We start from the raw sequence: 15396 nt of genomic DNA on the forward strand, positions 1-15396 counted from the left end.
AAAGTTCATTTATAGAAAAATATAGATAAATCCTATATAAATGATTTAGACCCGCGAACCCCCTTAATGGTAATACAAAGTCTGAATAGCAAATGGCAATAAAGCATTGAAAAATAACATACATATGTAACCAAGAAAGCTATTAACAGTGGGCAATTACAAAAAGTAATCAATCAAAAGGACATATAAATTACATTATTACAAAGAGTAAGAAAGGGTTTTAGAGGAGGCAGGTAGTTGAAAATATAAATTTAAATTTCTGTAAAAAGTGATGCAAGCATTTAAAAGACAAATGAAAGAGGGGCGACAGATACCAGAGGGACATTCAAACTCAGATCAAAAATAAACTAACAACCCCATGGCTAAAAAATAAAAAGACAAACAGAAAAACAAAAACTAGGGGTGATATCATGTGCTCTGGAAGGGTAAGCAGATCATGCTCCACATGTGGCAACTGTCCTGTTGCTCATGTTATAACAAACCCAGGAATAGTATAATTTTGAATAATGACTTACACTAATTTAATTTTTCTCTTACAGTCATTTATTCCAATGAACAATAGAACAGCACATTTTATCAATGGTAATGCCAGTGGTAATTCTTCTACAGATAGTAATGTGGTAAGTAACTGGTTACTTAATGGTTATTCTAACTGGTACCTCTTCTGACAGTACTACAGTAGGTTCTTAAAGAATAGACCGCATTACGAAATTGTCCTTCACAAGAAAAAGTCATCAATTATGCACACCTTTATGACGCCATATCGCCTGTATCCCTGCACTATTAACGTTCATCAAGCGTCTTAGTGATCACCATTGTGCAGGATAAACTAGAACTAATGTTTGTTCCGTATATACTTAATCACAATTCTTTTATAATGATAGCAAGGTTGATAGTCAATTATGAGAAGTGCAATTTGGCATCATAGTTTTCCAACGACTTGCTCACCTTGGAACAGAAGTGATGATGCCTCTAAATGAATGAATGATGTTTACTAAAACCAAAGTTTTTGACGGAAATGCATTGAACTTGATAGTTGTCTATTGAAAATATAATTATTGTCATATTTTTAGGTTTTAAAGGTGTAGGGTTGTTGCCAAATGAAACTAGATACATATAAACAAATTGTAAAAAAGTTCAGTAAACAAAACCAACCTTGTCACAGTATGTATTTGGAATATGATAATGGGGATTCATTGATTTTCATGGGTACCAATTTTCTTGGATTAGGGAAAGCTTGCGTGTTTGTGGATCTTTGATTGTGTGCTTTTGTCCAAGACTGCATATAAGCTTATATCAGATATGTCGTACCTTGAACATTTGTTTTCATGGTTCACTTGTACCCACGAAATCCGAAAAAAAATGGTATCCAAAGATTAAAAATGAATCCACAGTTAAAGTGAAACTTAAATTTAAAATTTAAGTGTTTTATGTACCTGTAAAGTAACAAATTTATAATTATAATTTTTATTATGTGAATGTTTTTAGTTATTTGATCTCTGAAGACACATATTATTTTTATTTTTAAACAGACAGAAGAAGGGGATGAGTATTTTAAGACATTACTGGAATCCTTCATGAGCCTCTTGGTGCTACTAACTACTGCCAACAATCCTGATGGTAGGTTATATGGAATAAAAAAAAATAAAGATGATTGCTGCTGCATTAGAAAATGTAATGTTTTCTTTTTAATCGAAAAATTAGAAGATGTGGTTAGATTGCCAATTCAACTACTATCCTGAGACCAAATGACAAGGTTGTGCACATTTTTCTACATCATATTATACAAGTATTTCAAAAGAATAACATATGCTTTCTAAAGAAGTGGACAGTTCAATATATCACAGCAACTTTGGAGACCTTATTCCTACAAACAAAAAGATGTATAAACAAAGAAAAACTCAAACATATAGCCTTATTTGTTACAAATATACAATGTTTTTTTGGCTTAAAATTTTATGTATGGACAAACCTCCCCATTTTGATAACATGTCGGGGAAACCAATGTACATGAATATCCCATTAAATTAAGGACACTTCAGATATCCACGCCTGATTATATGATATATGGGGAACTTGGCCGATTCCCACTGGATATTTTTATTAAATTGTGTACTATTAATTATTGGGAAAAGCTTGTAACTGGAGAAAATAAGAAACTTCCTGTTATTCTATACAATCTTGTTACTGGTAGTTATAATGGAAATATAGCTGGGTGTAAGAATGTAAAATCTGTGCTTGATAATTGTGTACTTTCAAATATATGGAACACTAAATATTTTAAGTAAAAACTGGTTGTATGATACTGTTAAATTAAGATTAACTGACCAGTTCAGACAGACATGGTATGCTACTGTACAGAAGTCTCCAAAAGCTCTAAATTATAAATCATTAAAAAATAGTATAAATTTAGAAACCTACTTTTATATTTTAGATGACAAAAATATTGCTTCTTTTTGTAGATTTAGAACTTTGAACACAGAAATTCCTATCGAAATTGGTAGATGGCAAAACATTCAGAGAGAAAATCGTATTTGTACTTTGTGCAATTCCGTTGATATTTGTAACGAGTTCATTATTATATTTTAGAATGCTCAGCAATAGACGATAGTAGACAATTGCTACTAAAGCATCATTTTATAAACAGACCAAATATTTTTAAAATTTCAAGGTCTAATGAATAGTAGCAACCTGTCTGAACTAAGCAATCTGTGCAAGTTTATAGGAATTATTATTAAATGCCTAGAATCTCCTGGGTAATCACTTTATGCCTCTACTTTACATTTGTATTTGAAATTTATACTTGTATGTTAATTTATTTGTATATGTCTCTGTACCATTGTACTTTGGTTTACGAGAATAAAGATATATATTCTGATAAGAATATGCTTAATTTTTTTAATTATTTTATTGGGAAGTTAATATTCTGATTTGTAAAATACAAATGACAACTCTTGTTAGCGCCATATGTTGCATAGGGCACGAATTGAAGCCTTCCTTCGATTTGAAAGGTACTTCAATTTTTACAAGATCGTTCAGTTGGTATGCACTTTGGCAAAACTGTAATGGGAAGAGGAGAATTTTAGTACCTTAGTATACTAATTTTGGAATGAGAAATGTTAAGAAATTAATGCAATATTTTTAGTAAAATATTTCACGAGTAAACAAATGTTACTATGTACACTATTCTACATTTCAGTGATGATGCCTGCCTATCAAGAAAACAGACTTTTCTCTGTGTATTTTATTGTTTTTATGGTTATTGGTAAGTTTTTATTTATAAAATACTGTGAACTTAAAAACCAATTTTATTTCAAGTTTAACTCCTTCTAGCTATAGTCAACTTTTCTGCAATTTATTTTCAACATTTTTCAATTTTCCAATATTCTACCTAATGGTTAACTTTTTTTTTTAAAGTTTGAGAAGATATCAACGGAATAATGAAAAATCATAAGCCCAATGAAAAAGACAATGTCATGATCAAAAGCTAAAAGATTGATTGCTGCAATATATTTTGAAATTTTACATTTATTATGTATTTCTTTATTTCTTTTACAGGTAACTACTGTTTTATGAATATGTTCCTAGCTGTGATATATAATCAATTCAGAGGATATTTTAAGGTATATACATGTTATATGCTAAGTATAAATTGTTTATCAATCATGTTTCAGAAAATTTCAATATTTTGTTCTTAAAGCTTTGCCATATTTTTGTTATTGAAATTCATATTTGCTCATAGAAATATTAATGAAATGTCATGATCACTTTCAGATCAAATTCTTTATATAAAAGAACATGTATATTACATAAGTTCTAACTAAAGACTAACACTAATTATATTAAAGACTTGGGACATCAACATGGACATGTTGCTGGGTTTAACTATATTTTAGACCTCAACCCAACTTAGAATATCAATCAGTGATATGGTCAATATCCCTAATGGTTATGAATAGGACACTTTTATGATTTATAAACAAAAAATATCTCTTCCATGGAATTGCACAATTTGCCTTTGTTATAATAGTTGATTGAGTGTTACTATTTGGACTGATTTTAAACATAAGATGTAAAACAAAATTATGGAGTTGCGAAAAGTTTTCAAAGAACAGATTATCAGAGAATATCATTATGAAAATTGGATTTTTTTCATTCAGACACTATATATATGTCAAAGGTGTCTTCAGGGTCTGCTTAGTTGCTGACTAACTTTTCGAGGCGTTATAAATCAAATTGAAGAAGCCCTTAATAATTTTTAACACTTTAACAGAAAACCTACACATGCAAAAAAGTTCTTGTATCTTTACCAGTTTAAACTAAATTAGACAAAATATATGAGGGGGGAAAGGACCTTTATCGGGACTCCGGGATCGGGTGTTTTTAAGCTCGGGATTTCGGGATTGACCCTTTCGGGATCCGGGAATTCTTTTATCGAATTTCGGGACCTCGGGATTTCGTGTTTTTTAAGCCCGGGATTTCGGGATCTCGTGTTTTTAAGCTCGGGATTTCGGGATCAGGACCCCTCCTACCCTCCCTCATATATACATTTCAAAAGAAAAATAAACTAAGACATGTTATTAATGATTATGTTGAAAATGTTTATTTTTTACTTCAGAGTTCAATGCAAGCTAGCCTTTTAAGGAGAAGAGTGGGGCTGAGAGCAGCATATGAAGTTTTATTGAAGACTGAAACATCAACAGACCGTGTGATGCTTGAATCAAGGTATGTACTAACATGTACAAGCTACTGACTAAACAGAACAAAAAGTTGGACTGTGAATTCAGAAACTATTGAGTGCATTTATTATTGTGATTTTTTCAATTTAGACTAAAATGGAATTTTGATATTTGCGATATTGGGTAAAATCCTGTTTAATTCATATAAAAAAAATTTAAATGAAAATTTAAATTGCTGTGATTATAACCCTGTTGCATTTTTCGCAATTATAATAACATCACAATGATTTCTGAATTTACAGTATTTGAAAGTTGACTTGGTCATAAAGGAGAAGGTATAATAAGAATATTGTTTTAGCCTCTTGAATTCAAAAAATCAAAAAGTATTTTAATCTTCGTAATAACATCCAGCAGATGATATGTTTATAAGACATAAAGTCTTTCAGTATTCATATTTATGAATTTTGTTTTACACATGGGAGTAAAAAAAATATAAGAAGATGTGGTATGTCTAAGTGCCAATGAGACAACTCTCCATCCAAATCACAATTTATAAAAATTATTAGTGTAAAACCATTCAAACGGGAAAACCAACGGTCTAATCTATTTAAAAAAGGTTAAACGAGAAACACTTATGAACCACATAAACAAACAACAACTGCTGAACATCAGATTCCTAACTTAGGACAGGTGCAAACAACGTTTTATTGGTACTAAACCTTCACACTTATCTGAAACAATAGTGTAACACCACAACATAAAAAGACACACTATAAAATATCAATTGAAACGTCTTAACTCAATCAAAAGACATATTAACACAAGTGAACATACACTGAATGAATAAATTAAGAATGGCTAATTAGCCCCATTCTTCAATCCTGTCATTAATAATTGAATAGGAGCTACAGCTTTACCCAATTTGCTACAAAAAGCATTTTACAAGGTTGTTATAATGTGTTAAGATATCATTTTGGGTAAATTTGTTACACATAATATAAAAAAGAATATATAGTTTGACCAAAAGCTATGCATGAAATAGCAATTTTGATCATATACATATATTTCAATATTTTTATGACCTCACAAGTAATCTTTCTCCACTAAAGTATACCTACATGTATTCATTTATCAATAAAATTCTGAAATTTTTAAAGGCTTGAATTAGTGTATTTTGTTTGTCATTTCATTCATAACTGAATGAAAGTTTTAAAAAAATCGTACCCAACGATGTGATGATGACATAAAAGAAAAATTATTGAGTGCATAAAATTTACTTTCAAACTCAAATATCTTTATAACTTATTTGCAGGTTCTAAAAGTATGTTAGTTTGATCAATTGTAGTTTTGTTAATTTTACTTGAAAATTTTATTTGACACTTGAAAATTATATAAATAGTAACATACTTCATAAGACACATGTTTTAAATGGCTTTTTCCAAAATTTCATTATTTGACTTTCAAAGTTGGATGTTGATGGTTGGGTAAACTGTTGTTGTTATGGTTAGAATTGTTGATGGTTTCTCTGTATGTAAAAAAGATGTCAATTTCCTTCAATTTACCAGGGAAGAAATAGTAATAAACTATTTAACATTTAATAAATGTTGCTACAATGTTACAAGTGGTTTCACTATTGTACTGACTGTACTCATATGCTTTTTGTTGTAGTGTTGAAGTTACTAAAGTGAAAAATGCAATACAAGAAGCTAATTTACCAATCAGGTGGAAAAGTAAAATTTATAATGTAAGTAGTTATATTTTATGTATGTTATGCTTAGGTTTTCAAGGCAAACACAACAATTGTATGTTTTTTCAGTGCTGCAGTTGACATGGGTTAAATCTTTCATTTTACATTATTTCAATAATTATTAAAAAAAGAATAGATTTCATTTCTAACTATGTCCAAAATTATTTTGAGCTTTGTTTTGCTTTTTGTCATGTTTTAGTCTTCAATTAGCCTTTCAGAATTCGAATCTAAAGAATCATGGGTAATTTCATTGTTCGTACCCCAAAATGAAAATAACATCACATCATTGGTTGAATTTCCATTGTTTATTACATTTTTAACCAATCACGACGTTTTGGTTTACACTTTTGAAAATATTACCCAGGATGCATTAGATTCTGAAACGGCGATTTTGTAGTCTTTTTTATTAAGCATTTGTCCATTGATTGTTGTCAATGTAAAAATTCTTCTTTAAACCAATCAGACAAAAAGTCACCACATTTTACCTGAATATTCCTTAGGGAATCTAGCTTCAAATAATTTCCAGGGTATTTATCCACCAACAAACATGGACACTGTTGCTAAAAATAGAAAACTTAAGTATAAAATGCACTTTTTTAGTGACATATATCAAGATCTATCACTTTTTAGAAAAATTGAACAATATATTTTGGAGTTATTTCCCCTTAAATTTCCATTGTTAGCAAATTTTGACTATCATCTAAATAATATACTTCTAAATGTGTTTAGCTTTATTGTAAGTTTTTTTGCATATTTGTTTTTGTTTTACAGGAAATTGATTTAAAACAAGTTAACCAACAATTGAATTTCCAAGCATTCCAAGACTGTGTTGATGTCATACAATCAGAGAAGTTCTCTAAAAATGCAAGTACTTTATATTACAAAATGATTTTTTTCAAATTTCATAAGACAAAAGATGGAAACAAAATGTATGTACTGATCAGAAGATATTATATACTGCCATACCATATACACATATAGTTCCTTGCCAGTTAAGTTGTGACAAATTTCAGTCATTGTAAACAAAAGGTATGCTGGATTTGCACAAAATGTAAACTCTGCTTATGAAATGTTGTTTGTGCATACTCTGAAATTTGTACACAATAATCTTTGTTAAAAAAGGTTTTGTGCAAATGACAATTGTAAATAAAACAGTTCAAAAGGCTGAAATGAGCCCAGAATAAAACTTTTTTTCACCTTTTTTCACCTTGTTTGTTGTTGAACATTTTCTTTGCTCTGGCCCAGATATTCTAGAATTTTCTTATGTTATTAAGAGGATATTGTAACAGCTATTTGTTTTAAAATGGTAATAATTTCTAGCATACTTTCTTACATTGAATATAAAAAATATTTTATTAACCAATGTCCATTCTTTGTAGATTTACTAATTTTCTGTGCTTTTGAAGGAGTTTCTTGGCTACAATATTATACTCAAGATCATAGTTACTACGTATACTGTAATCACTAGCCATTCAACATTGAGGTTGATAGTTCGAACCCCCCTCGTTGAGGTGCACTCTACTCCAATCTTAATTGACTAGGATTGTCAGTTTCCCTATCGAAGGTCTGTGGTTTTCTCCAGGCACTCCGGCTTCCGCCACCACTAAACACTGGCTGACAGGAAAGAGCCTATATGCAGTGCTTAAAAGTGACGTTAAAAGATCAAAATCAAAACCAAACCGTTGTGATTGGTTTAAAACGTGATAAACAAAAGAAATTTCACCACTGACCTAACATTATTTTCATTTTGAACAATGAGATTACCAATAGCCCTTTAGATTCTGAAAAAAACAAATTCCTGTAATGTTTTTGCCACCATTATATTATTTTAAAAGTCATATTAAATTTAATCGTTTCTTTAATCTGCAGATCATGTCTATTTTCTCAAACTTCTATACCATCTGCAAGAAAGCAGGGACATAATGGTTTTTCTTCAGCTTTCATGTTTTTTATTTTTTTCATTTAACAGAGACCAGCAATAAGATGGTTTGGACAACCTGCTTTGAGATTTTTACAGAAATGTGTTGCTCACAGATTTTTTACCTACTTTGGTCATTTGGTAGCAGTGGTCAATGTGTTTGTCATTACAGTAAGTCAGTTTTATAACATTTTATCATAATTTTCAAATCTAAAGATATACAACAAGATCATTTGAAGCAAAAATTATTAAAGAGAAGCTAAAAAGTTATTTCAAAATGATGTCATAATGATATCATAAGTGTTCTAATGGGTCAGAACATGTTGATTTTATATTTGTCAGCAGTTGTTTGTTATAACTGAATTTAAATTTGAAGGATTTCTTTCTCTTCATGAATCTATTTCTTTATAACTGATTTTTATGCCTCACCTACGATAGTAGAGGGGCATTATGTTTTCTGGTCTGTGCGTCCGTCAGTCCGTCCGTCCGTCTGTCTGTCTGTTCGTTCGTTCGTCCGTTCGTTCGTTCGTCCGTCTGTCCCGCTTCAGGTTAAAGTTTTTGGTCAAGGTAGTTTTTGATGAAGTTGAAGTCCAATCAACCTGAAACTTAGTATACATGTGCCCTATGATATGATCTTTCTAATTTAAATGCCAAATTATAGTTTTGACCCCAATTTTACGGTTCACTGAACATAGAAAATGATAGTGCAAATTTCAGGTTAAAGTTTTTGGTCAAGGTAGTTTTTGATGAAGTTGAAGTCCAATCAACTTGAAACTTAGTATACATGTGCCCTATGATATGATCTTTCTAATTTAAATGCCAAATTATAGTTTTGACCCCAATTTTATGGTTCACTGAACATAGAAAATGATAGTGCAAATTTCAGGTTAAAGTTTTTGGTCAAGGTAGTTTTTGATAAAGTAGAAGTCCAATCAACTTGAAACCTAGTATACATGTTCCCTTTGATTAGATCATTCTAATTTTAATGCCAAATTAGAGAATTTATTCCAATTTCACGGTCCACTAAACATAGAAAATTATAGTGCGAGTGGGGCATCCATGTACTGTGGACACATTCTTGTTTTCTTTTAACTTTTTCTAATTGAAGTGATTTTATTGTCCGCTTGATTTATTCTCTCTTTTTGCAGAATTAGGAAAATTATTATGCCCCACCTACGATAGTAGAGGGGCATTATGTTTTCTGGTCTGTGCGTCCGTTCATCCGTCTGTTCGTTCGTTCGTTCGTTCGTCTGTTCGTTCGTCCGTCTGTCCCGCTTCAGGTTAAAGTTTTTGGTCAAGGTAGTTTTTGATGAAGTTGAAGTCCAATCAACTTGAAACTTAGTACACATGTTCCTTATGATATGATCTTTCTAATTTAAATGCCAAATTAGAGTTTTGACCCCAATTTTACGGTTCACTGATAGAAAATGATAGTGCAAATTTCAGGTTAAAGTTTTTGGCTTCAGGTTAAAGTTTTTGGTCAAGGTAGTTTTTGATGAAGTTGAAGTCCAATCAACTTGAAACTTAGTATACATGTGCCCTATGATATGATCTTTCTAATTTAAATGCCAAATTAGAGTTTTGACCCCAATTTTACGGTTCACTGAACATAGAAAATGATAGTGCAAATTTCAGGTTAAAGTTTTTGGCTTCAGGTTAAAGTTTTTGGTCAAGGTAGTTTTTGATGAAGTTGAAGTCCAATCAACTTGAAACTTAGTATACATGTGCCCTATGATATGATCTTTCTAATTTAAATGCCAAATTAGAGTTTTGACCCCAATTTTACGGTTCACTGAACATAGAAAATGATAGTGCAAATTTCAGGTTAAAGTTTTTGGTCAAGGTAGTTTTTGATGAAGTTGAAGTCCAATCAACTTGAAACTTAGTATACATGTGCCCTATGATATGATCTTTCTAATTTAAATGCCAAATTAGAGTTTTGACCCCAATTTTACGGTTCACTGAACATAGAAAATGATAGTGCAAATTTCAGGTTAAAGTTTTTGGCTTCAGGTTAAAGTTTTTGGTCAAGGTAGTTCTTGATGAAGTTGAAGTCCAATCAACTTGAAACTTAGTATACATGTGCCCTATGATATGATCTTTCTAATTTAAATGCCAAATTAGAGTTTTGACCCCAATTTTACAGTTCACTGAACATAGAAAATGATAGTGCAAATTTCAGGTTAAAGTTTTTGGCTTCAGGTTAAAGTTTTTGGTCAAGGTAGTTTTTGATAAAGTAGAAGTCCAATCAACTTGAAACTTAGTATACATGTTCCCTTTGATAAGATCATTCTAATTTTAATGCCAAATTAGAGAATTTATTCCAATTTCACAGTCCTTTAAACATAGAAAATGATAGTGTGAGTGGGGCATCCGTGTACTGTGGACACATTCTTGTTATGCCCCACCTACGATAGTAGAGGGGCATTATGTTTTCTGGTCTGTGTGTCCGTTCGTCCGTCCGTTCGTTCGTCCGTTCGTTCGTCCGTTCGTCCGTCTGTCCCGCTTCAGGTTAAAGTTTTTGGTCAAGGTAGTTTTTGATGAAGTTGAAGTCCAATCAACTTGAAACTTAGTATACATGTGCCCTATGATAGGATCTTTCTAATTTGAATGCACAATTAGAGTTTTGACCCCAATTTTACGGTTCACTGAACATAGAAAATGATAGTGCAAATTTCAGGTTAAAGTTTTTGGTCAAGGTAGTTTTTGATAAAATACAAGTCCAATCAACTTGAAACTTAGTATACATGTTCCCTTTGATAATATCATTCTAATTTTAATGCCAAATTAGAGAATTTATTCCAATTTCACGGTCCACTAAACATAGAAAATGATAGTGCGAGTGGGGCATCCGTGTACTGTGGACACATTCTTGTTTTAATCTATTTTAATGTTTCAGGTTGAGTTAGCTACACAATATGATAAATCCTTCAATTACAGCAAATCTGTCTTGAATGTAAGTATTAGTTACTGGATTATACAATAATTGATATTTTATATTAACAAAAGGAGATAATAATTTATATTTTTTATATTAACAAAGGGAGATAATAATTTAAATTTTTATATTAACAAAGGGAAATAATAATTTATATTTTTTATATTAACAAAGGGAAATAATAATTTATATTTTTTATATCAACAAAGGGAAATAATAATAATTTATAATTTTTATACAACCGCAAAATTTGAAAAAATTTTCGTCGTATATTGCTATCACGTTGGCGTCTGCGTCGTCGTCGTCGTCCGGCGTCTGAATACTTTTAGTTTTCGCACTCTAACTTTAGTAAAAGTGCATGGAAATCTATGACATTTTAACACAAGGTTTATGACCACAAAAGGAAGGTTGGTATTGATTTTGGGAGTTTTGGTCCCAACATTTTAGGAATTAGGGGCCAAAAAGGGCCCAAATAAGCATTTTCTTGGTTTTCACACTATAACTTTTGTTTAAGTTAATAGAAATCTATGAAATTTTGACACAAGGTTTATGACCACAAAAGAACGGTTGGGATTGATTTTGGGAGTTTAGGTTTCAACAGTTTAGGAATTAGGGGCCAAAAAAGGGCCCAAATAAGCATTATTCTTGGTTTTCGCACAATAACTTTAGTTTAAGTAAATAGAAATCAATGAAATTTAAACACAATGTTAATGACTACAAAAGGAAGGTTGGTATTGATTTTGGTAGTTTAGGTCCTAACAGTTTAGGAATTAGGGGCCAAAAAGGGACCCAAATAAGCATTTTTCTTGGTTTTCGCACCATAACGTTAGTATAAGTAAATAGAAATCTATGAAATTTAAACACAAGGTTTATGACCATAAAAGGAAGGTTGGTATTGATTTTGGGAGTTTTGGTCCCAACAGAATAAGGGGCCCAAAGGGTCCAAAATTAAACTTTGTTTGATTTCATCAAAATTGAATAATTGGGGTTCTTTGATATGCCGAATCTAACTGTCATGACTGTGTATGTAGATTCTTAACTTTTGGTCCCGTTTTCAAATTGGTCTACATTAAGGTCCAAAGGGTCCAAAATTAAACTTAGTTTGATTTTGACAAAAAATGAATCAGTTAGGTTCTTTGATATGCTGAATCTAAAAATGTACTTAGATTCTTGATTACTGGCCCAGTTTTCAAGTTGGTCCAAATCGGGGTCCAAAATTAAACTTTGTTTGATTTCATCAAAAATTGAATAAATGGGGTTCTTTGATATACCAAATCTAACTGTGTATGTAGATTCTTCATTTTTGGTCCTGTTTTCAAATTGGTCTACACTAAAGTCCAAAGGGTCCAAAATTAAACTAAGTCTGATTTCAACAAAAATTGAAATCTTGGGGTTCTTTGATATGCTGAATCCAAAAATGTACTTAGATTTTTTATTATGGGCCCAGTTTTCAAGTTGGTCCAAATCAGGATCTAAAATTATTATATTAAGTGTTGTGCAATAGCAAGTCTTTTCAATTGCACAGTATTGCGCAATGGCAAGAAATATCTAATTGCACAATATTGTGAAATAGCAAATTTTTTTTAATTAGAGTTATCTTTCTTTGTCCAGAATAGTAAGCAAGAAATATCTAATTGCAAAATATTGTGCAATAGCAAGATTTTTTTTTAATTGGAGTTATCTTTCTTTGTCCAGAATCAACTTAAATCTTTGTTATATACAATATACAATGTATATTCACTTTTTACTACCAACTGATAAATTATAATAAATAACATTCAGTGATAACAAGCAGTTTTTTTTTACATCTTAATATTTTATGATGTATTTAAATGAGTAGTTATTGTTGCAAACTCCATTAGAAATTTTAATTGAGATTAGTTTTGGAATAAGGGAAAGGGGGATGTGATTAAAAAAATTGGGTTCAATTTTTCTCATTTGAAATTTCATAAATAAAAAAGAAAATTTCTTCAAACATTTTTATGCCCCACCTACGATAGTAGAGGGGCATTATGTTTTCTGGTCTGTGCGTCCGTCCGTCCGTCCGTCTGTCCGTTCATTCGTCCGTTCGTCCGTCCGTCTGTCCCGCTTCAGGTTAAAGTTTTTGGTCAAGGTAGTTTTTGATGAAGTTTAAGTCCAATCGACTTCAAACTTAGTACACATGTCCCCTATGATATGATCTTTCTAATTTTAATGCCAAATTAGAGTTTTTACCCCAATTTCACGGTCCACTGAACATGGAAAATGATAGTGCGAGTGGGGCATTCGTGTACTGAGGACACATTCTTGTTTTGAGAGGATTAATATTCAACAGCATAGTGAATTGCTCTAAGAGAAAACAAAAATTTTAAGTTCATTAGAACACATTCATTCTGTGTCAGAAACCTATGCTGTGTCAACTATTTAATCACAATCCAAATTTAGAGCTGAATCCAGCTTGAATGTTGTGTCCATACTTGCCCCAACCGTTCAGGGTTCAACCTCTGCGGTCGTGTAAAGCTACGCCCTGTGGAGCATCTGGTTTATATTAACAAAGGAAGATGGTAATTTATCATCATATATAAAAGGGAATGAAAGTGTTTCTTGCTGGAAATGTAATGATCACATTCCTTTTGGTTAATTAAAAAAATCACACAGCATTCAATGCTCTAATTTACAGATCTTCGAAAATAAAAACATATAGTTTATCAACATTATGAACCTGAAAGTAAAACTTAAATAGCAAAACTTCTGCAGAAATTGTCTAGTGAAACTACATTTTTGAAAACCTATCAGATGTTTTCTGTGAAAAGTTTACTTGTTTTTTTTTTATATTTTTGATAATCAAATAACTGAATAGTATGCCTGAATTACTTGTGATTAGATATGTATGTAGGATTTTAGAAAGTAAATTCATATATTTAATTTGTACCTTTATAAAATGAAAGAAAGGAGTAGGTCTGGTAAGGACCGATTTTGTCCTCAAATTTTAGGTTCATCTGACGAAAGATTTTGACCACTTTTTAAACACTTAAGTGTCTATTTCATTTGAATCAATTAGTTTATGTGAAAGATTTTAACTGATTTAATCATTAAAAACGATCCGATTCAAGCTCAAATATGAATAATCTACCAAATATGCCGAAAAATGTCACTTTTCCGATGGTTTTTGTCAAAAATGAAAGTGGCCGCATCTGTGTTCATCCTCGACCTTTATACATGTTATGTATTATCATAAAATACAACTTACATTTCAATAGTAAGAATGAACACGAATGCGGCCACTTTCGTTTAACACGAAAACCGTCTAAAATTTAACTAAAAAGCTAGAATTATGAAGATTTCAGTAATTTAGCATGACTTAATGGTGCTAGTACCCGATATATGTGCATTGTATTGTCAAAAACAGCCCATGTTTATGTAGCAGAATCATTCTACTGTCCAATAAATACCTAAAAGCTTACATTTTAATAATTTTGTAAAACTGTTATATTTTGGGGCCAAAAAGGGGTCTTTCTGGACCTACTCCTTTGGTATTGTTTTTAATTTTCTGGGTATTTTATTTAACCAAAAAACATTATTTCAGATAATCAGTCTAGGGGTAATACATGAACTTGCTTCAAAATATAACATTTGCAGTTAATCATAATTTCTTTTCAAAAGCATTTCATGGTCATACAATTGTATGATTTGAATTGTTTTTCTTGCTGACTTATTATACTGAATATTATACAAAATATTTATATGGAAGACTGTCTTTTATTCTTATAGCTAAGATAGGGTTCTGGAAAAGCATCAAATTTGTATAATGTATGGTAAAAAACAATAATTTTATGTTGCAAAAATTGTGACGCAATATATAGTAACTGCAAAAATGAAAATTATTATATTTGTATTTTATATTTTTTAATTTTCTTTCTTACATGAGTATGCAGTGTTTCTAAAAACTGCAACAATGATTATTGCATTTTTGTTAATTTTTTCAAAAATTGCAATAATGAATGCACACAAAAATTTCTGAATTTACTGTGCTAATGTTTATTTTTGTATACAGCTATTTGATTAGGTTTACATCTTAATGTACTGATTTTTTTTAAGGAAAACAACAATATTTTACATTATCGCTATTTTACGA

The 15396-nt window shown here is 30.9% G+C and overlaps 1 protein-coding gene across 1 annotated transcript in view; it reads left to right on the plus strand.

Moving 5' to 3' along the window:
- Positions 1-15396, plus strand: part of LOC143047540 (two pore channel protein 2-like) — a 53419-nt gene that overhangs the window by 13772 nt on the left and 24251 nt on the right. The window contains exons 8-16 of the mRNA XM_076220603.1: positions 540-620; positions 1533-1620; positions 3200-3265; positions 3559-3623; positions 4619-4725; positions 6348-6423; positions 7198-7290; positions 8396-8515; positions 11244-11300. Coding sequence (XP_076076718.1) covers positions 540-620; positions 1533-1620; positions 3200-3265; positions 3559-3623; positions 4619-4725; positions 6348-6423; positions 7198-7290; positions 8396-8515; positions 11244-11300 — 753 coding nt within the window. The remainder of the gene's footprint in view (positions 1-539; positions 621-1532; positions 1621-3199; positions 3266-3558; positions 3624-4618; positions 4726-6347; positions 6424-7197; positions 7291-8395; positions 8516-11243; positions 11301-15396) is intronic.

This window comes from Mytilus galloprovincialis, chromosome 10 (assembly GCF_965363235.1).
Source record: "Mytilus galloprovincialis chromosome 10, xbMytGall1.hap1.1, whole genome shotgun sequence".
Classification (NCBI taxonomy): Eukaryota; Metazoa; Mollusca; class Bivalvia; order Mytilida; family Mytilidae; genus Mytilus; species Mytilus galloprovincialis.